The following is a 22,740-nucleotide window of genomic DNA, read 5'->3' as shown; positions in this document are numbered from 1 at the left end:
AGACAAAAATGAAAGTTAAATAGATATATCTTTATTATCTGTTGCAGGTATTATTCAGAGACATGATGCCACAGCCAAAAGAAACGAAGGGAACTAAAAAAACATTCTGCAAACTTAAAATGTACATCGGGATGAGGTAAATGCATTGTGTATACAATTGCCTCAGTTTGTCCTCCCTGAGCATGCCTTTAACACAAGCTCTAGTTCATGCAGTTACATTCATTTATTCAGCGTGACTGCAGCTGCCCGGCTCGCTCAAAACAACCACAATTGAACGATTAAACGTCAAATAAAGAAGCTGATAATGGGGCTCATTCTCGGGCAACGAAAGCAACTGATCTGAAGCCTGAAGCTCTGTTACCTCAAAAGCTTCCCAGTCTATTTACGTTCTTGGCCGATTAAAATTAGAGGACACATCCACCGAGATATATACATTCAAAAACATGCTCAGCTGGCAGCACAGACTAATATATCTTTGATTAGAGGGTAAAGACTGATTACAATCTTTTGCTTTTAATTGGAAGTTTTTCTACAAAACCTTGTAGCCTCATTTCTGGTAATTTAATTTACCTTTTGCTGAACAAAAGGTAAACCAGCACAAGTCTTTCATTCTGGTGGTCCAGGTGTTTCTAAAGGCACGAGGTGTGGCAGAGTGAGAGCCAATCAATAGGATGATCATTAAGTTTGTCTGCTTTAGTGTTTCTGTTGCATTATTCTCACTTCATCTCTTTGTTTTTAAGGATGCTGAATGATCGGGAACTTTACATCATTACAACATCCTGAAATGTTATGGAAAAGAATTTAAGAAGATTTAAAGCCTTCTCCAGACTGTTGTACTGTTCTCAGTCCAAGGAACATCTGATTGGCTGGTCAGTGTCCCTGCAGTGCGATACAGTCAGCCACAAACTTTTTCCATATCTTAGAATAATTTCAACATACAAGATTCTGAAACTCAAATACTTAACCTTAAAAAATTAAAGGCCAGAACTTTTCTTAAGATTTTTGCCTCCCCTGAGGTGAGCCAATCCCACTTGCAATTTAATGAGCTCTGTTTTTTTGACTGTTAACCACCTCTCTCTTGGCAAGAAAGCGAATAAGAATGTCAAACTCCTTCATTTAAATGCTGGTTTAAGATTAAATTATAAATCTGCTCTGCCTGGCTCTCTAAGCCGTACAAACTGTAGTTGCAAACTTATTCATGTCGTAACTCAGGGCCTCATTTATAAATGTTACACTTTATTCTGTTGCATAATTACGAATACAAATGAAACGATCTATAATCTGGAGCGTAATTTAGGACATAAACACAACACCTTATAAATGAGGCCTCTGATCTACATTTAGCAAATCTCATATCGGTATATGCACTATGTTTGGATTCTCCGAGCGATGACAGTCTGTTGTGATGGTCTCCCACTGGTGCTCCAGCAGGATGGGTGGTGCTTGTGGTTCCAGGTGGAAGGCATGCTTTGAGTTGTTTATGGTCTGTCTGCAGGAAGAAAATATCTAAATATTAAACCTTTTACAGGCATTCAGAAATTTGAAATGCCATTTTAAGAACTCACTGGGTTAACTTGTGGTTTTTAGTGGGTGACTCCGGCTCTGATGCAGGTACTGATAGGGGATGACAGTGATGGATGATGGCCTGGACGGATGGGCTTTGCTGAGACACAAAGAACAAATGGTAACTCCACACTGTCAGTTGTCAGTTTTTTTTTTCCTACTGCAAATGTGAAAAAACTAATCTCACCAATCTGAGCAGAGTACCCCCTCCTGGCCATGTTCTTTGCCCGCACGGCCTCTTTGATGCGGTCAACCTCCTGCTGGTAGCGCTTGCGGTCCCTCATTGCATTCTCCTTGGCCTCCTTCAGGGCATTCTCCAGGGCTTTGACTCGCCCGGCCGTGGCACGCAGACGCTTCTCCAGCTTGGGCAGTTCGCAGCGAAGGTCTGCGTTGTCTCGAACCAGCTGAAAAGAGAAGTACATTTACATTACTGAACTACAATTACAACAATCCTGATCTACTGCAGGTAATAGACCAGAACTATTAGTGCAAGTGAAGAAACTAGGTACTTCATCTTTCATCATCTACTTTCATCACTGGCTGGAGGGAATACTATTCAGACAGTTTTATGTTCATGTAACTTTACCTGCTTGTGGACCTTGGTCAGCTGTTCCAAGTTATTCTCCAGGAAGGAGATCTTCTGTTTCTGGGCAACATTGCCAAGTCCCTCCTCACAGTCCAGTTCTGCACTCTAGAAGAAATAGACAGTGTTAAACTGTGATTTTGAGAGAAACTAATACTTAACACTAAAAAAAAAAAAACAAAAAAAAAAACAGGTGACATACTTTTTTAACCCGTGTGGTTAGGTCCTGAATGAAGAGTTTACGGAGGTTGTGCAGAGTCTGCAGCTCTTTGGCCTGAGGAAGAAGAAAGAAATCATTTATTATGGTTGAGACACAACTGATACAGTTCAAGCCTCCCTAAAGGTAATAATTCTTTTTCTTACAAAAATCCACCACATTGCCAGTGCCAGGAAAGTTAAAAACAAATGTTATAGTGTTTTAGACACTGCCTTGTCTGGTTTCACAGCTGCAAATTCCTAACTTTGAAGGGGGTTTTTTGGTCTTGACAGTTAGAGAAAATGTCTTGACCAAATATGGAGGCAAAGTGCACACAAACAGAAACATAGTGTAAAATTCCTCACTAAAACACTGTAAGCTGTCTTCCCCTCTCGCCCTTTGTTTACAGTTTTGACTTTTCCTACATTTCTTATCAATGATATGAGTTAAGATGTTTGAAAGTCAACAGAGAAGCTTGAACCAGTTAGCCCATGTGGGGAAAAGCATGCTAAGTTAGCTTAGCTGTGAATTCAATGTCAATTTGAGACTACTAACTTAATTTGACATGACTTCCAAGTTATGAAAGAGCTACACAAAGGCATTTGGTGTCATGTATTTGCATTCTTCTGTAATGATATTTAATTGAAGTTACCTAAATGTTTGTAGCATGTGCTCCCATCCTTGCTACCGCAAAGCCAAGGTGAAAGGTCAGACTGTCAAACAGGAGGTGGGTGAATCCAATTTGATTTATAGAAGGGGGAACCCGGATTGGAGTAAAAGTTATTTAGTCTCCTCCATCACCATCAAACTCAAATTCTCCGCGTTCCCAAACTTCCCTCTAACGGCCTGAACCATTTGGTCAGACCTTTGACTGCTATATCTGCGCTATATAGGGTGCATTGGGTGTTGGACTTCAAAATTGCTCTGCTCTCATACTATGACATTTTTATGCCTTACTATACCCAGGCATTCTAATACTCTTATATACTATGACATTTTATGAAATCCTATACTACAACATTTTTATGGCAATAGTAGTAGAATACAAGTTGTTAGACTCACCACTGTTTCCTCCAGCCCCTTCAGGTCTTCTCTGGCCTGTTCCCTCTCTTCATTCAGCAGCCTGGACAGAAAACAGATGTACTATAATAACATTGACAAAACATATTAAGCTGAGTGCCATCCAAATGTCAACTGGAACCTACATGAGTTTCTGCAGCTTTGTATCCTTCTCCTGCTCCTCAGCCTTCAGTTTCTCATAGTCTGACATGAGTCTCTCCTGCTCCAGTAACAAACCCTGGTTCAGACTGTGAGACAAACCGAAAATAAAACATTTTGACATTGTATATGTATCAATTATTTGGGTATTATTGATGTTTCCTCACTCTGTCAGTTCATCCAGCATCCTCTGTTTGTCTTCAATCTCATCTCTGAGGCGGCTGAGCTGCTTCTGATGAGTCTCCCTGTGGTTCTCCAGCTGCTCCTCCAGTGTTTTCTGGAGTGACAACAAAAAAACATTAGACACAATAATTTCCTGCTGTGAATAGTGACAGTCCTTTTAGTTCACCTTGATCTCCTCGCCCCCATCCAGTCTGCTGATGTCCTCCTTCTCCAGCCCCGACATCTCGTGTCTTTTCTCTAAGAAACACCAAAGACAACAATTTAGTTTGTACTGTTTGTGATGTGGCATGAATTTAAGATCTATCTAACAAAGTAAAACTAAGTGGATTTGACCCTGGATGTGTGCTGACCCTGAGCCTGCAGTTTTGCGAGCTCCTCAGTCAGAGCATCCTGATTCTCCTCCAGCTGCCTCTTCTTCTGCTCCATGTTCTGCATGTAGTCGGTCAGAGACTTGATCTTGGCCTGGTGCTGTGCACAGAGGAGACAATATAAACGCCACAACGCCTTTTTCAGTCATGGGGCACTGAAGTTTGAAAATACCTGCATAGCTGACCCAATTTTTATTTATCATAACTATGACTAGTGAGTTGTTATGATGATGGATGATGATGATATAGTTATAGTGATTATAACTATGGCCCACGGTGACAGTTACCTGGGAGATGAGTAGCTGACAGGACGCCAGCTCCTTTTCATTGGCCTGGATCTTCCGGTGGGCGTCGGCCTGAGCGCTCTCAAGCTGCTTGCTGCGGTTGACCAGTGACTTCACCTCGGACTTCATCTTGCTGATGTAGAGGCGAGCGACGGTGAACTCCTCCTCCACCGCCGAGCCGTTCCCCTTCGTCTCTGAAGACTGAGGGTGGAGGAACAGGTTAGGGTGTGCGTGTGGGATATGATGTGCTGTATTTAAGTGTGTGTGTGCTCATCCTCACCGCAGCAGTCTTGACGTCACTGGTGCCGATGATGGCGCCAATGTCGCTGAGATCTCGCAGCAGCTGATTGAGGACTTCAGAGGCTCTCTTCCTCTGCAGGCCATTTAGCTCCTGCAGCTGACTCAGCTCCCTCTGCACCGCCGAGAGCAACACCTGTCCACAACAGACACACGGGGACAACTCATTGACATAATGCATTGAAAACATTGTGAAATATATAGAGCACACATTTAACACAAAGCTGACCCACCGTCTTGTGGGTCAGCTCCTCCGTCAGCTGCAGGTTGGTCTGCTCTCGCTCCTCCACCTCCAGGCTCTTCCGGTCGTAGTTGACAGCCAGCTCCTCCAAGGCCTGCAGCACCTCCTTCACCTCCTCCTTAGCCAGCTCGTTCTCCGTCTGCAGCCGGCAGAGCTCTTCCTGGATCTTCTCGTAGTCGCGCCGCGTTGATGCCAGCAGCTGAGAGCATGCATAAAGGACAGGAAACATTAATATCCAACAAAATGAGTTCTTACGGTTTGATAAAACAGAAGGGACAAACCTCTTCCTGATCCAACATCTGCTCCTTGAGTTTCTCAGCCAGCTGACTGTGTTGGTTGATCTCATCATCCTGTAAAAATATATTCAATAAGAGTAAATTAAACCTTTATCCATTGTTGTTATTTCCCAACTGTTTCCAGTTATGAGCCCCCTGTTAATTTGTCACACTAGGGTTATATGTTGTTAATTTTATTCAGGCATCCTTTTGGTCAGCCCAGGTGCATTGGTTACTAACATTCGGGAGTTAGTGTACATGGGTTACCATAGTAACCAACGGGTTTCCCTTGTGTACAGAGAATGCGTTCGATGAAAGTTATTAATAGCTTGAAAAACCATTTGTTTATATGAGATAACTTTATATGTAGGTTCTGTTATGTTGCCTTGACTCTGTTCTGTTATTGACTCACTCTCGGTTGAGCTAATTAGCCGTGTTACATGTGTTACGTGTGTGTATGTGAGATGCTAATTAAGCTATTCTAGTAGCTATTTTGTTCAGTATAAAGCCTGGTGTCTTCAGTATTTAAATCTAATCTGTTAAATATTATTTCTGTTTTATTCTGTTTGCAGGAAACCATTCTCAGTTAAATTCACGTGTCACTGGATCATTCAATATGCTGTGCTACCAATCATCTAAACCTAAATAAAGATCAAAAAGCAAGAACTGTTCCCTGTGTCTGCCTTCACTTTCTGACCGGAGTTGCGTTAGTGGATAAAGTGGTCCTAGCATTACATTTCATTAACCCACAATCTTCAATAACCATAGTGATTTCAGAGAAATGTGGAGAAGGGTGAGGAGTCTCACTTTGTCATCCAGCTGCTTGTACAGGTTGGTGATGTCCTCCTCGTACTTGCTCCCCTCCTCGCCAGAAACTGAGACGCCTCCTCCGGCTGGCAGCAGGTTGTCAATGATGGGAGTGTTGTCGTACGGCTCAACGTTCTTCTGGTCTTTAGAGCTCAGCTGTTCCTCCTCAGGAACGTTCTCCCCTGTAGGTTACATGTGTTCATTTACTCATCCAGTAAAATCATATCATCATATTGTCTTAAAACAAAACTAACAGCGTGTGCACAGCCTGTTAGCAGCAGTGTGACTTCAGCAGATAAAGAACTTACGATGATTATTGATTTTTTTTTTTATTTATTTTTTTATTGAGGTTTGCTTCAATAGTGATGAGCGCCAACAGCAAATGAAAAGATGGAGAAGAGGACAGACTGAGAAGGGGATGTGCAGCTCCCAATAAATGGCTCGGCGTGAAGCCAGCAGCTGACTCATGTCAGAAACACTGCATCAGCATTACGTGCACGCGCGTGCATGCGTGTATGTGTACCTCCCTGTCACTACATTTTCATTTATAAAGAGCGTAGGCTTCAGAGGCTGCAGCTGAGCTAATTTGTTGCTAAGGAGCGTTATCAGCATCCTCAAGGGAATTACAAAATAAAAAACAACAGCCAGAGAGAGGTATGGAAACACATTAAGGGCAAAGAGGAAAAGGGAGAGAGCGACAGAGAGGCGGGGCTTCAGTGGTTACCATGCAACAGAGATGGAAAAAAGGCAGAGAGATGCTGTGCAGGAGATACTGCTCAGAGGAGAGACAACAGACAGAGTGTTTGAATATAATCGAACAACTCTCGCAAACATCCAGCTTTTGTCGGTAGAAGGAAAAGGTACAACGGGCTCTGATCAGCAGTGATGTAAACACAACACAACTGTAAACACACCTGCAACCTGGTAACCAGACACGGCAGTGCTTGGGCACCAACCCCAGAATAAGACCAGTTTGTACGGTGGCTAACAGCTCACTCTTTCTCCCCTGCGTCTGTGTGTGTGGTTTACCAGTTCGCCCTGTTTTTTATCTCACCGTTCCTCCAGCGGTTGAGCTCGGCCTCCAGCTTCTGGATGATGCCTTTCAGGCTCTTGTTCTTTTCCTTCTCCTTCTCATATTTCTTCTTCCACTCCTCGGCCGTCAGCTCCAGGTTCACACACACTGTGTTCTTGATGGTCTTGGCTCTAAACAGTCACGGACACAGAGCGGAGTTAAGTTTGTTGTTTAAGTCAACAGATTACTCAAGCACCACGCACGCACATACGTACACACACTGTTTTAATTAACTGCCCTGATTAATCCTCTCCTCTGTATCTCACTGACATCTCCTTCCTTCCGTTGTTGTACTGCAGAGCTAAACTGAGTGAAACACTTGTGAGGGTGGATTTAAATTATATAAATTCTGTATTAAAGGCCAAAGTCTTGGCTATGAAGCCCCAAATCAAGTGTTTTTCATGGTGCCAATATCACACATGTTAAATAAAGATTCCTCATTCTTTTTTATTGTTAACTGTATTTATTAGGAGAATATAATGAATATAATCTAAACATGTTCACTGGGTAATGCAGAGTGTATTGTGTGAGGCTGACATGTTGCTCTCTGTCAGAGGAAGTCCAGCCATCCAGATCTTTCCTCTAATGATGGAAATCTCATTTCAAACTGAAGCCCTCATTTCCTCTCCGTCTCTCAGGCAGATGGCTCATCAGTCAGTTCCCGTCACTGCTGCTGCTGAATGCTTTATTACATAAACAGTTTGAACTTAGACACTGTGTAGACAGTGGTCACACACTATCTCATTTTATCTTGCATCCACTGCCATCATCTCTGTCAGTGTCACTGTCTGAATGAACAACAGAGATGAAGAAACGATAGGAATAAACCAGGATGCACAGCGAGAAACTCAGAGCCATCTGGCTTCTAGCTCTGACGTCAGATGAGGACCATCACTCTCTCTCTCACACACACACACACACACACACACACACACACACACACACACTTTATTCAATACGCCACCCATCAGCTGGTCAGGGCTGAGGCACTGAATGTTAGGTGTCACATGTACCTCTGTCCAAACATGAGCGTGGACTTTGTCTCGGCTTCGTTGTAGATGGATGGCGAGCAGCAGATGATGATGGTGGTGCGACAGTTTCCTCCCAGGGAGTCCTGCAGGATTCGAGTCATCTTGCTGTCTCTGTATGGCACGTGGGTTTTCTGAAAAATCAAATTTATCATTAAGCGTTGCTTGGTGCCACGTTTCTTAAAATATGTGGAGACAGAATGATGATGAACTTACTGTTCCTTCGGCCAGTGCTGAGATGACGTTTCCCAGCGCAGACAGAGATTTGTTGATGTTCTTCGCCTCATCCAGCACTGCTCCCTCAGCTCCCGTCTTACTGACCTGTTCAAACAGACAATGTACAGCTTTTATAACAACATTTTTACTTCGTAAAACTCAACAACAGTAAGCACCTTTCACGAAACATTAACTCTGGCAGTGAGACTGACCTTCTCACTGCCAGCCAGGTCGACCAGGTAGAGCTTCCCTGACAGCTTCTTCTCCGTCTCAATGTTTTCCTGCTTGATGTTGATGAGGAAGATGCTGTGGCTGCGAGAACTGTGCTCATTCATGTCTAGAAAATGATTTAAAAACATTATTACAGATGGTCTACAGCAACTGCTAGCAGCTGCTCCATCCAATATTTGTTGCCATCCATGGAGCTAAGCTGCTAGTGTGGATGAAAATGGAGATAAAAACATTAAAATTATGTTAAAATACAGATGCAGGGATACGTACTGGTCACTGCCACATGCCGATTGGCTTTGCCCTCATCAATAACATCCATCACCTCCTCTGGACTGGACACAAAACGCTCAGTACAACCCTGAGAGAGAGAGAGAGAGAGAGAGAGAGAGAGAACAAAACAAGTGAGATATCATTGCTCTTTCTGCTACAAAAGGTAGCAAATGTAGAGTCACTACTTTATTTTTATCCCAAAGCAAACATTTAAGCTTTTCATTAGGTGTCAGGAAGAGAGTCTTGGTGTATTGTCTTATCTCATGTTCACCAACCTTGACGTAGGGCACTCTGTTTTTGTCTTCATGCACAGAGAGGTTCGTCTTCGACACTTAAAATAAACCAAAGAATGACTTTTAATAAAATTTATAATGCAAAATATTCGCACTAAATGTCACCTAAATTTGTCTTAAATGTTGCACACTCACCATCCAGCAGGTCTCTGATCTTGTCCAAGTAGATTTCAAAATAGGAGACCTGCACAGAGAAACACATCAGTATCTTACTCCACACCTTGAAGCCCAAATAATTATTTTACAACATCAGCTATCTGAATCTTTGCACTAGGACTGGTTTCTTGTGAAGTATGTGATTTAGATATTTAAATATGTTACATATATTATATCTAGATATGTTGTTAGATCATATTTTATGTCTGAGACAGTAATAGTTTGGTGGATAAATCACCTTCAATGCAAATTCAATAGCCGTGTGTGAGCCACAACTGGGACTCTCATCATTACATAATTATTTTTTTAGCCTTAACTTTCATTCTGAGCTTATGAGAATTGATAAGTTTGTGCTGTGACAAACATATTTGTCTACCTTGATGTGAAACTCCAGGTTCTCGTCCATGGAGTAGATGTGGTCAAAGATGTCGTGGGCGATGCGAGGGATGATTCCCATCAGCTGGGGGTCGTGCAGTTTGCCCTGAGCACAACGGTGGAGATTGACGTTTTAATACAAAATGTACGTTTCCAAACAACCAAACTGACAGTGAAGTGAAGGTTCTTCATCACAGATCACATCAGAGAATTAAACAGAGGCTTTCGGCTGCTGTCTCGGTGGATTAGTCTACGAGCTGAAGTAATTTGCACTCATGATGCTGATCTCCTCTGAGAGTCAGTCGGTGCCAAAACTCAATTTTTTCTACGTTATCTGTAAATTTCTCCACAGACACAGTGAATTTGGACGTCAGTGCCTTGCTGAAAGGCTTTGCTGTTGGCAGGAATCAAACCCTCCTGGTACAGGACAATCTCTGATATCAGGCTTTTGATTCCTGTTTGATTCCTTCCTGTAAGACCTTGTATGGATTTAGTGTTTGGGGTAAGTCTGTTACACAATGGCTGCTGTGCTATAATCTTCTGACTGGAGACAGAAGCTTAAATAAAAGTCACTGCTGCGCTGTACTCTAGGATTGATCGAATGGTTGATTGATTGACAGTAAATATACAAAAAGTGGAGGAATTGAGGGCTTCTATATCAGTCATCTTAACATCTGGCTTGAGATATTTCTGATAACTGACTTCTGTGTTTTTGAAATACTGTACTGGACCAGATGAGTTTCTCACCTCCATGGTGTGTGTCTTCCCCGAGGACGTCTGTCCGTAGGCAAAGATGGTCCCGTTGTAGCCGCCCAGCACATCTGCAATGACACAGAAACATAAATATGGAAAATTACACACATATTGGTAATGCTATTACTTCTGTTACTGCTATTTTTACTTTAACACAGCTGCTACTAATAAAACATCTTCTTTTCAACATGGCTACACAAAGAGCTTCATGTAGAAATGATCATTTAAGATCAGAAACATAGTAAATAACATAAACTAAACATGTATGGATTTTTTTAAAGTGACTATGACTGATACAACTAATGCCAAGTGCTTATAGTCAGTGTAAAATGCCATTTCTACAGCTCCATTATAAAATAAGAATAAAAAGAGAGTTGAGGATAAAAGATGGAGGACAGATTAAGTCTGTGTGCTGATATACAGTAGATTAACGTTACATAACAACGATTCCTCCATCTCCCTCCAGCAGGTTTAAACCTTCATACCGTACCTTTAACTATCTGTTTGGCACACTGGTCGTACACTTGTTCCTGTGCCGTGTTTGGAGGCAGCACGCGGTCGAAAACGTAGGGTTTACCCTGTTTCAGACCAACAGACATACACATTAATAACAACAGGGAGATGACAGTGGATCACAATACAACTGACAACAGCATGGCAAATGGTTGCATATAAATATTAATGTATTTTAGTTAATATTCCACCACTGTGCACAGAATCCTGAGCTGCAAACACTCCAATAACTTCCAGGATCTGTCAGTCTGGCCATCCATCACTCCCCCTGCCCATGTCCAACTACAGACTCTTTGTCTCAGGGGTGGAAGCATCGCTGCTGTGAAAAGCAGCTCTCAGCACTTGGAAGCAGCAGCAGTGCTCTCGCTCTCTCTGAACACCCAAAACGAAGCAGAGAAACCACTGACACCGACAGTATCAGAGCGCACGGCCTCAGTAATGTGTTTCTGCGGTGTGATTGATGGCACAAGGCGGTGACGCGCAGTTTGTCCTGGCAGAGCAGGTACAAGACAAACAACAAACTTATAGGCTCTACAGGGGCAGAAAACACAGTTTTCAGGCTGGGCATTTAGAGAAATAACACTCCATAAGATTCAAGCAATAACCAATGGAGTGTTTTCTGTCCTCTTGTTTTAACTTCTGATATTTGAGGTTGGAGATTAAAATGACTTTGCAATAAATCATCTAAACCTTCTGACCCAAATATGAAATTGTCTATGTTGTCTTCACCCACCTGGAATTCCATGGAGTAGAAAACAAACAAACCAAAACCAAATCTCAGGCCTCTCAGGAGTATATAATATGTATGTGTCCTTGAGTGCCAAGAAAGGCGCCTTTAAATAAAATGTATTATTATTATTATTATGTGTATGGTTTCACACTGTGGTTAAGCACAGTATTGATGTAACCCTCCCTAACTTCCTGTGGCCTCCTGAATCAGCACTTTTATAATGGTGAGTCAGTGTGACCTTTGACTCCTCCAAATTATTACGGCATTTGTGATTGAGAAAAATCAAAGCGTTTTCCTCTGCAGCAAAACTCTGTGGATCAGTTTTAATATAGCTATAAAGCTTTGAACTGAAGCCATGACTGCTTAAAAAGGCTGTAGAAAAAGATTGTTTTCTCTGTTTCCCACATGTTTGATTTTGTTTGTGTGGTTACATTTAAAGTTCTATTTTCAAAACTGTTTTTTTTTTAATGCATCACAGCATAGAATCACTAAAATCCTTTATGATCTGTGTATCTCCTGTTCCACTTAAACACAACAATTTCGCTCTTTGATAAATAAGATTTGGATGCAAACACATAAAATATCAGTTTTATATGATTAAACTATTTGAATTATAGATTTAAATGCTGCAGCAAGGAGCTATGAGTCTGTTGAGTACTAGAATAGTCCCAGTTGTGTCGACAATGAGTCAGTGTTTGTGCCCACTGCTGCAGTGAGTCCAAAGACAACACAGCCTGAGGTTCTTATTGTTTGAATACGTTGATGAAATATTATTAGTAACAGTCTGTCATGCTCTATTTTCAGTAGAACATGTTTTGACATGAGGCATTTGGCTGTTTTAAAAAGTACATTTGCATCAAATACAGTACATAGAGGCAGCTTTGAAGTTTGAGCTGACACAAGAGCACTACAAATTGCTACAGTTTAGAGTTTATGTGGAGAACCTTCACACACTATATCGCTGTGATATATGATATAATTGGTATAATACTATAATATTCTTCTAAAGCATCACAGGCATATTGCGCACTTGGCATCCCCAGCCTGCCTGCAGGGCTCCAGGAGACTTTCTTCCCCCAGCACACTGCAGTGTTTACACACAAATCACTACCACCACCATCATCATCATCATCATCATCATCACAACATCAGTGAGAGGCACACTCACCGTTATAACCACGGTGTCGTCGTCTTTGAATTTGGGGATGTATTTGTCTCCTCTGTTGATCTCGGCCTCGTTCAGAGGCCTGAAGCGGCACATCACTCTCACCCCGCACTCCGCTGCATCCACCATGGCTGCTGCTGCTGCTGGCACTGTTTACACTGCCTCTCCAAATAATGCGGGTACACACACAAACAAACAAGCAAACACACACACACACACACACACACACACAAACAAACAGGCTTGAAAAGAGGCGAGGATCAGTCTGTCTCACGCAGGGTGGTGCCTAAAGTGAGGTTCAGGGACCTTCAGCGGGGCCTTGAGAATTGTCCCTGCGTCCCGGGTCAACTGAGAGTTCACAATTTACTAAAACAGGGTCTCAGATCATTATTAGCAAACAAACCGTTTCCCGATGGTAAAACGTAGGGTTTACGGGAACCCGCACCGCGTGAGAGTTTAGAAACCTCCGACGTGCAACGCGCCCTTCATCCCAGCCGACTGTCTCCGGGCTTCCTCAGCTGCGCCATGGCCAAACCGGATCAACTGCAGCGCTGCGAGGAGCTAACACACCACTGTACAAGGCCTCCCTCCCTGTGCGGCGGTGACACTCAACAATCGCGTGGACAGCGGACTGAGTTGTATTTGTGCTCCTTAACGGCAGGGCACAGTCAGGGTTTGCTGCCCGGTTTGCAGAGGGAGAGCCCGGAAAGGATGCGCAGAGTCAGCCGCATCGTCCTGACTTGCAAAAGAAGCGCGCTCCCGGCACGATGCCGCGGCGCGCTTCCGCTCCTGCATCAGCACCACCACCATCACCGAGCTGTTTGTGAACGCGCACACAATTCAATTCAATGCCTTTGTTGTCATTACACAGTGTACAAAAACCTGCATCATCTTCTTAAGAAACCAGCAGCATGAGTGGATACAATTTGCTAACCTTTGCCAGCTGATGAGCACATGAATGCATCACTCACTGTGATTCATGACTCCCTTCATCATCTTCTGACGACCATACATGATTTAATTCAGATGTTATTCCTCGACATAATTTCATCTCTGCAAAGTTAGTTAAATAAAAAATAACGTATCTTCAGCGAATAAAAGCGACTAACACCACTTTTTTCTGTCAATATAAAAGTAAGTACATTTGCTTAAGTACTGTACTCATATATTATACTGTAGCGATCAGAGGGGGGAGTGTTCACTCTGATTGGAACAGTTTGAGCTGGTTAGCGCAAAGGCTCATGGGACTGTTAATGTTTGCAATGAAAGCCATGTTTTAGTGATGTTGTGTGCATGTTTGATTGTGTTATGTGAGTTTCCAGGTTATATGGCTTTGCATAGTGTTAAGTTTGATGTTAACTTTAATTATCAGTGTAGCCACCACGACTGAGTTTCCTGGTGTGTTTAATTACCTCTGGCCAGTATTCATGTATAGAGTGGTTGAGTCTGATGTTAGTAAATAGCACCTCCTGTAGTCGTGCGGTGTAAGGGACACAGGAGTTGTACAAAACAGAAATCTGTCTCAGTTTACCTTCTTCCACGTGAGCTCGCCACAATACTTTTTACCACACCAGTTACTTTTATCTGGCTGGTACTAGTTATTTGATTAAGATTTTACACGGAAAACATACAATAAGTTCATTCAGTTCAATACATTATAGAGAATAAGTGCACCGCCACCAATGTCATCAGCATTAAAAAGCTTTTTACACATTAATGCACCAGTGACCAACGATAATGACTAGCCAACTTTTAGCTCCAATACTACATACTACTGCATACATACTACATGAAAGTATGAATTCATTAACTCATCTATGACTTACCTAATCTATTCAGAGAGAGACAATGATAATACTATTGATAATGCTTATAGTTACACATGTGATTCACCTTGAACTTACTCAGCCATTCCTCAGATAAACTCACTGTTGCAACGTAGAGTTGTCTTCTACTGTCATCTTGTGGAAATGATTGGTATTGCAGGTTTCAACAAACGTATTCAAACTTTTTTATATTCAGTCTGGGATTCAAACCTGCAGCTTCAACTTTGTACACCCAACCCAAGTCACACCCTTGAACCTGTGCCTGTGGTTGTCATGGTTAATTTGAAGATTTTTACTGAACTACAGCAACAGGTGGAAATAACTTCTGGCAATGTGGCAACAACACTGTCAAGCTGTTTTGTTTTCATGTCAGTTTGGAGTCCTCAGGGGCTCCACCCAGTAGGCATGGCACAGGTGACAAGCAGGTTCAGCAACACTTCAGCAAAACCAGAATTGTGTTGCACCTCAAACCAAAGCCTGTTAAGACTGTAGAAGGAAGTTTCTGTTTCTTGTCTTTTATCAAAAGGATTCTTCCTTATGGCATTTTTTCCACTTACATTTAATGTGGACATGGACTGGAGTAAAAATGATGTAGAGTTTTTATCTACTACAGCCTGTTGAAGGTGGACAACAGACATTTTTTCAATGTTATGGAGCTCATATTTTGAGTGTTTTGTTACTCACATTGGAAATACTTGAGATCTGTGTTCACCGATGGAAATGGGGACCTCGGTTTTACCTGAAGTCAGGACTCAAAGAGGAGTTTTTTGCATGTTTCTGCTCCTCTTGCTCTGCTGCTTGGCTGGAAAATGTGAGCTTCAGAAATCAAAACCTTTATCGACAACCGACCTCCCCACTGTCAAACCTTTCCAAGATCAAAACAATGAACCACAGGCCTTCCCCGAAGAGGAGAGGGCCAGCCTCCCTGTGTTTACTATGGACTACCCTCGGATACAAGTCCCCTTTGAGTTTACATTATGGATACTGTTGGCCTCCTTTGCCAAAATTGGTATGTTTGGATGAACCACCATGTCTAGTTTTACATTTGTGCACAGAGTTTGTATCAGGATTTGCAACCAGAATAATTGCACAAACATTACTATGGGTGGCAGCAGCCTTCATTTTGCAGTAAGAGATTAGCACATGAGACCAGAGTCCAGTCTTTTCATTGTCTTCTCTCCAGGTTTCCACATTTACCACAAAATCACCATCTGGATCCCAGAATCCTGCCTCCTGATTACCATCGGCCTCATCGTCGGCGGCATCATGCACTCAGTTAAAGAGGAGCCCCCGGCTGTGCTCAGCTCCAATGTCTTCTTCCTCTACATGCTCCCACCCATCGTTCTCGACAGCGGCTACTTCATGCCCACAAGGCCGTTCTTCGAAAACGTTGGCACGGTGCTGTGGTACGCCGTGGTGGGAACTCTGTGGAACAGTATTGGCATCGGGCTTTCTCTGTTCGCCATCTGCCAGTTTGAGGCGTTTGGAGTTCAAGATATCAACCTGCAGGTCGGTGAAAGTCACAGGGACGACAGGGTGGTGTGTATCAGGTTAATCATAGGTTAAAAGTGTGACAGAGTAGGAAAGTGATTTCTGTTGATTGAAAGGTCAAAGGTGACATCAATGTGTATCTTGTAATGCACTGAATGTGATATTTACACATGTGGTTTTGATATTTTACTATAAAGTTGAACTTTTACTTTGCTATTATATAGTCTGGAATATTTTGAAGGAAGACTGTAAAAAACAAAACAATATCTACCTTGCAACTAACCATCTCATGTCTGTGGGCAAAGGTAAAACCTGAACATTGCACCCCAGCTTTGGAGCTAATATGGACAAAAAGTCCTTAAATCAAAATGTAAACATCCACTATTCAATGACAACTGGGCATACTACTGTAAATGTATGTAATGGTGGGATTGTTTTCTTAAATAATAGAGGACTTTCTCTAAATGTGAAGTGGTGGATTGAGTGTAAATCGGTGCCCAAACCAAACAGAAGAACTTTATTTGTTTTTTAACTCACTTCACTTTTCAGGAGAACTTGCTGTTTGCCTCCATCATCTCGGCTGTGGACCCAGTGGCTGCTCTGAATGTGTTTGAGGACATCGGAGTCAACGAGCAGATTTACATAGTCATATTTGGAGAGGGACTCTTCAATGATGCTGTCACTGTGGTGCGTACAGTACAGCCTACCTTATAATAAACACGGCTTATTGCTGAGGGATTTGATTTATTGGGCTGCAATTTCAGGCAAGTTTCTCTGCCTGTATTTGCTCACAGTTTGGCAAATGAGAACCATTAAAAATATGCCAGACTAGCTATTGCCTATTCCAGTCTGCAACATACTGATGGATGTATAGAGAACTGTCACTGGATTATCTTCATACTGAAGAAAACTTCAAAATGTGATGACTCTCAGGCAAGTTGTGGAGTTACAAAGTGCATTTTTCCATGCTTTTTAAGTGGGTTTATAGATTTTATACACGTGGCACATCAGAAATAATGATGTCCTGTCAAATTATAAGTCACACTGAATCTAAACAATGTGTTCAGATTGGGTTGAAAACCTCTAAAACAACCCCCCGCTGAGGTTTGATCTTTTTGTGGTGGGAAAGAGGCAAAAAGTTTCTTGTGACATGATCATTAATGCTGTATAAATGTTGGCAGCTAGTACCAGCAGCTAATGCCCAGAATGCGCCATTACATGAGTAAATTACAAATTTCTCACCACTGTGCATTTGTGAAAAAGCTTGCCATGCCTGGAGGGATGACACAGACTAGATCTCTGTGCCCCTGCAGTTTTGCCCTCAGTCTAGTTTGTCCAGTTCCCCATTGTTAAATGGGAATGTCAACCCGCCTTTGCTTTGGCTGAGTTTCGCTTGAAAGTTTCACTTCCTGCCACTAATTGGCTTCAGTTGCAAATTTTCTCCAAAGGACAAATGTGCTTAGAATATGTCAGTTTTACCAGTTGAACAACCCAAGTCAGGTTGACACATGATCATCAGCCTGACACAAAAATAAGTTGAACAGTTTTAACAATAGCTGTATCAGAGGAGATTCATCAGTGTTTTAGCTGTTTGACTTGCTTGACAGCAGCTACCTGCAATCTGCCGTTTACTGTCTGTGTTGGTGTTAAGAGTAAAAAATACACCCTACATCCAGCCTTGTTCTGGATGTGGTCTTATTTTTAATCTGATCTCAGGTGTCCTGTCTTTGTGTCTCGCTCTCCTCAGGTACTGTACAGCATGTTTTCCTTCTTAGCAGACCTGCCCATTGTTGAATCCACTGACGTGTTCCTTGGAGCTGCCCGGTTCTTCGTGGTGGCGGCCGGCGGTATCCTCTTTGGCCTTCTGTTTGGATTCGTGGCAGCGTTCACCACACGTTTCACCCACAACGTCCGTCAGATCGAGCCCCTCTTCGTCTTCATGTACAGCTACCTGGCGTACCTGGTGGCCGAGCTGTTTGCCATCTCCAGCGTCCTGGCGTAAGTGAAGGCCAAACCCAGATCGGTCCACACAGCTGAATGAGAAAACACAAGTGTTTGGAGAGTTAGAAGTTATAGAAATGCTGCAGGTTTAATGAGCAGAGGGTTGCTGGTTTCAAATACAAAATACAAATATATCAGGATTACGAATAAAAATGTGTTGCAGTTGCTACATTTTTTAATATTTGGAATATAGGAGTTTACAGAGGTTGCAGCGCTGAGAATACCTGCACAGATTCTCTAAATGCCACTGAAATGTGCTTTATTGCTTCCTTTCCTTTAGGCTTGGAAATATGGAGTTTACCAAAGAATAGTAGATAACCCTGCTCCGTCTGCATTAAGAAAGTTACAGTATATCTGTGCATACATACACAAACTATAAGGGCAATGTTCCCTGGCTTTTTGTGATGGCTATAGAACTGAATGTGGGCAACAGCTGCTCTTAGATGTGAATCTTTACCCTCCAGACTCTAAACATGTTTGTCTAAGGCCTGGTATTTATACAACTTGCACAAACTTGCTCCTCCACGTTTTCCACCCTCTGTGGACATGACACAAAGGGAGGGAGAGTTTTGTTTGACATGACATCAGGCAACGGATGCATGTGTCAAGTATTCAAATGATAGCATCGCCTAACATATGCATCATCATCAGGTTTTTTAAATAGTTTATTCAGTGTAAGAGGTGATGGAAGATACTCGACTCATTAAGAAACATTTTGAAACAACTCTAAGTAGCTAAATTTGAAGATACATGGGTATAAATGTTGTGCAGCTGGACTGATGGACAATGATGAATTAACCTCAGCCCTTACCTGCTAACTGCCACAGGAGGAGGCGTCTGTAGGAGGGCTACTACTTGGGTTTATGTGCAGGGTTAAATACAAACCTGTCCATTGCAAAAGCTCAGTCACACATTTGTTGTCTTTTCCCTCCCTGCAGCATTATCACATGTGCTATCACCATGAAGTACTACGTGGAGGAGAATGTGTCTCAGAGATCCTGCACCACCATTCGCCATGTGGTGAAGATGCTGGCAACCGTCTCCGAAACCCTCATCTTCTTCTTCCTGGGTGTTGTTACTATAACGACCGAACACGAGTGGAACTGGGCCTACATCCTGTTTACGCTGCTCTTTGCCTTCATCTGGAGAGGACTGGGTGAGAGAATCAGTTTATCGGGGAGATCATAACAAAGCTCTTCTGCAGTTTCCCGAGTTTATCAATCTTAAGTCTTTTTTCTTTCCTACAGGAATTCTGGTGTTGACACAGATCATCAACCCGTTCCGTACCATCCAGTTCAATTTCAAGGACCAGTTTGGACTCGCCTACGGAGGCCTACGAGGGGCAATCTGCTTCGCCCTGGTCTTCACCTTGCCCGATAACATCAACAGAAAGAATCTGTTTGTCACGGCTTCGATCGCAATGATTATATTCACTGTTTTCATACAGGTGGGCCATTTGTCACCCTGTACTTCCTGTTGTATATTGTGTGGAGAATTTAAAAGGCCTTTTTATATATGTATTTAAATATTTTCTATCGAATGAAACCCTCTACCGTTCTTGAAAGTCATACCTACCACCAATTACAATCGCATATATGATATATATAAATATAAATGAATATAAATGAATGAATTTCTCTTTTTTGTTTTTAAATGTTCTTCTTTCCAGGGCATCAGCATCCGTCCCATCGTAGAGTATTTAAACATCAGGAGGACCAACAAAGACCTGAACACCATCAATGTAGAGATCCACACCAGGGTAAGTATCAGCTGCAACAGATTTAGTTTTCTGTTCTTCACTGATTTCAACCCTTTTTTTTTTTTTTTTTTTACATCCCTGTGTTTGACTGTATTTTGTCCAGGTGATGGAGCATGTTGTCTGTGGTATTGAGGACCTGTGTGGCCAGTGGAGTCACTACTACTGGAAAGACAAGTAGGATTATCTGATTATCTATATTAACGTGATTCGATTGAAATTATAATACGTTCTTATGTTTCGTGCCATCTCTGCTCCTCTAATGTGAACCAGTGGGTCTCTTCCTGCAGATTTACACTCATTTGCTCATGAATTTAGATCAAGATAGAGAACACAAAGCTTGATATGCTAATAATCTTTATTCGTTTGTTTGTGCGTCAGGTTTAAGAAGTTCAACGATCGTGTTTTGAGGCGTATCCTGCTTCGAGACAACAGGGCTGAGTCCAGTATTGTGTCTCTGTATAAGAAACTGGAACTGCAGAACGCCATTGAAATACTGGACACACCTGTGGCAGACCTCAGTGCAGCGCCATCTATTGTCTCTCTGCAGTAAGTTGAACAGATTGAACGGTTTCAGCCTTATTTATTAATAAAAGACTTAGTTTCTCATTAAGTGGAAAATTAACAAAAACTCTGCATATAGATGGGGTTTCCTCCATAAAGTCAATAGTTTTAAATGTTAGTGAGTCTTGAATAAATGTTTTTCACTCAGATACTCTGCAACCTAATAGCTTCACAACCTGGCATCCCAAACGTTGTCGCATTAAATCAGCTTCTGTGTTGATACACAGGCAAAGTCTTTAAGTAAGACAACAGAAACTGGATCTGCTTGAGTTGAGTGCATCAGCTAAATGCACAAAACTTTGATACTAAATCTAATTTGGCTCCAGCTGATGATGCCGTTTTCCATACTAACTCCTAAGTCCATTAATGTCAATAGTAATAATAAAGCATTATACTTCGTAAGTGTCTAATTCACTGCTCATTGCTCCCGCCTGCAATCAGTGATGAGATGAAGGAGGCATCTCGACCGAAGAAGAAGTTCCTGGCTGCTGACGTGAGGAAAATGCACGACATCCTGTCAAATAACATGTACAAGATCCGACAAAAGGTAACGTCACTGCCACAACTGCAGAGAAATATCGAATATATTTTATATTCCACACAGTATTTTAACACTTAGGCTGTGTTTGTGTCATTTGCCTCTGTCCAAAAATGGGCAGTTTGCTTTTAAATGGTCTAAAACTAAAATTAAGTTTAATTTAACACCATTTCAACAACTTCTTTTCAACCTTCACGACTACAGGTTCAACACTTTTTCTCCTCTGGGAAATTTTCCTCTTCAGACATCTTTTACCTGAAACTGCATGTGTGTGTTAGTGTGTGTAACGCTTCTCACCGGCAGTCTGACCTTACATGGTCATTTCTGACCAAGACATCAAGTGACAGCAGTAGTGATAAATTTAATGAGCTAATACGCCTTAGGTTGAAAAATAATTATAAAGCCTTTGAGCAATCAAATGGAATAAAACATTTTGACAGTGGAAAAATTTTAACTAATCAAATTTACAGAACCATAACACCAGGGTTAAAATTAGTAAAAAAAAATAATTTCAATAATATTGAAAGTTAATTTGTGTTAGATTTAAGATAAAAGAGCAGTTAAAGTGAGGTTGTAAGAGTCATTAGCAGATTCAATAATTTATTTGAAAAATATTTTTGCAGTTTGAACTTTGTGAACATTGAGAACATTATTTTTACTATGGCTTCTATTAAACACTATTTTTTTCTGCAAAAAATCATCTGAACTTTTCCCAAACTTATAGGACTTACATTATTCTATATTTTTGTGATTGTCAACAAATCTCATGAAAAGACCAAAATCAACGATGTGTTTGATCCGTCTCTTGGTACTTTCTGACTTCTCTACTCTGTCTGTGGCCCTCAGCCTCATAGTAAAGATACACATTTTTAAAAATGGGTCATAAATATAAAGTTTCATCTTTAAAAAATGCTTTTTAATTTCCTAAAACAGCCGGACACTGTAGTTTCAGAAAATGTTCCAATAACAGGGGTAAATAGTGAATTAGTTGGGGACTACTTTCAGCTGTGGATTGATACACATTTGGTGCTCTAGTGAGTATTTCCAGAAGCAGGACAGTGTGTGTGTGTGGGACGGAGTCAAAATAAACTACAGTGTGTGTGTTCATGGTGATGAAAGAACATGTCACCCAGAGTAACAGTGTGACTCACTGATGTGTTGTTAATAGCTTTTGGAAACAATGGAGCTGTACGGCTCAGAGGAAAAAGATATATCAGGCTTGTTAATAGGATTAATTCATTATTTTGGTGGTTTCAAAAGCAGCAGTGAAGCTCAATTGTTCAATTCTCTCCAAATATCTCACAATGTTCTCCAGACGATGGCGTACACCAACAAGTACAGTCTGCCCGACGAAAGCCGAACCAGGGAGATTCTGATCCGCCGCCACGCGAGCATCAGACGCAGTCTCCGTCCTGGAAGTCTCCGTGAGATGGTGGGTTTTTATTTGGCGGACATTAAAAATATGTTGCCACCTTTTTTACCCCCCACCCTGCCTGACCTTCAGTCTTCCTCCTCTTCCAGCCAGCACTAAACATCCCCAAGTCTCAGAGGTACTACTCCCTGCAGGCCGGTGGAGATCTGGAGTCTGCCCTCAGAAGACGAAGTTTCGGTGAGTTCGTAGAAGTTTGATTTGTCTCACTAGATGAATAAATCACATAAAAGATGACTTCTGGTTGAACTATAATCAAATCCTGGTGTTATATTAGGTGGTAGTGAGTTGGATCGTCTCTCAGCTCGTCTCCAGTCC

The 22,740-nt window shown here is 41.9% G+C and overlaps 3 protein-coding genes across 6 annotated transcripts in view; 2 read left to right on the top strand and 1 right to left on the bottom strand.

Moving 5' to 3' along the window:
• Positions 1-5,874, top strand: part of LOC111670324 (plakophilin-4-like) — a 52,717-nt gene extending 46,843 nt beyond the window's left edge. For all 4 annotated transcript variants that reach the window (XR_015438505.1, XR_015438508.1, XR_015438507.1 and 1 more), the window contains 3 exons: positions 48-1,684; positions 1,872-2,029; positions 2,370-5,874. The gene's annotated coding sequence lies outside the window, so the exon portion shown is untranslated. The remainder of the gene's footprint in view (positions 1-47; positions 1,685-1,871; positions 2,030-2,369) is intronic.
• LOC111670325 (kinesin heavy chain-like) lies at positions 10-13,580 on the bottom strand. The gene is made up of 27 exons (XM_087179497.1): positions 13,221-13,580; positions 12,821-12,975; positions 10,900-10,987; positions 10,404-10,477; positions 9,658-9,762; positions 9,261-9,309; positions 9,108-9,163; positions 8,833-8,920; positions 8,544-8,668; positions 8,332-8,436; positions 8,101-8,249; positions 7,070-7,218; positions 6,016-6,197; positions 5,215-5,283; positions 4,926-5,132; positions 4,676-4,828; positions 4,399-4,596; positions 4,094-4,211; positions 3,910-3,980; positions 3,728-3,837; positions 3,548-3,649; positions 3,405-3,465; positions 2,349-2,420; positions 2,150-2,254; positions 1,751-1,967; positions 1,566-1,663; positions 10-1,489 (listed from the first exon to the last, which is right to left on the bottom strand). Exons 2-26 carry the CDS (start codon positions 12,944-12,946, stop codon positions 1,584-1,586), a joined length of 2,859 nt encoding a protein of 952 aa, XP_087035623.1. The 5' UTR covers positions 12,947-12,975; positions 13,221-13,580; the 3' UTR covers positions 10-1,489; positions 1,566-1,583.
• A 1,525-nt stretch (positions 13,581-15,105) lies between these two features.
• Positions 15,106-22,740, top strand: part of LOC111670286 (sodium/hydrogen exchanger 2-like) — a 12,349-nt gene continuing 4,714 nt past the window's right edge. The window contains exons 1-12 of the mRNA XM_087179531.1: positions 15,106-15,652; positions 15,827-16,152; positions 16,684-16,821; positions 17,882-18,132; positions 19,074-19,291; positions 19,383-19,582; positions 19,805-19,894; positions 19,998-20,068; positions 20,273-20,440; positions 20,897-21,002; positions 22,309-22,425; positions 22,515-22,602. Of these exons, the coding sequence (XP_087035657.1) occupies positions 15,358-15,652; positions 15,827-16,152; positions 16,684-16,821; positions 17,882-18,132; positions 19,074-19,291; positions 19,383-19,582; positions 19,805-19,894; positions 19,998-20,068; positions 20,273-20,440; positions 20,897-21,002; positions 22,309-22,425; positions 22,515-22,602 (2,068 nt within the window). The 5' untranslated portion in view covers positions 15,106-15,357. The remainder of the gene's footprint in view (positions 15,653-15,826; positions 16,153-16,683; positions 16,822-17,881; positions 18,133-19,073; positions 19,292-19,382; positions 19,583-19,804; positions 19,895-19,997; positions 20,069-20,272; positions 20,441-20,896; positions 21,003-22,308; positions 22,426-22,514; positions 22,603-22,740) is intronic.

This window comes from Seriola lalandi, unplaced genomic scaffold (genome assembly GCF_002814215.2).
Source record: "Seriola lalandi dorsalis isolate HSWRI2012SDOR001 ecotype SW California unplaced genomic scaffold, Sedor1 jcf7180002054850, whole genome shotgun sequence".
Taxonomy (NCBI): Eukaryota; Metazoa; Chordata; class Actinopteri; order Carangiformes; family Carangidae; genus Seriola; species Seriola lalandi.
This window is presented reverse-complemented; position numbering and strand designations above follow the sequence as displayed.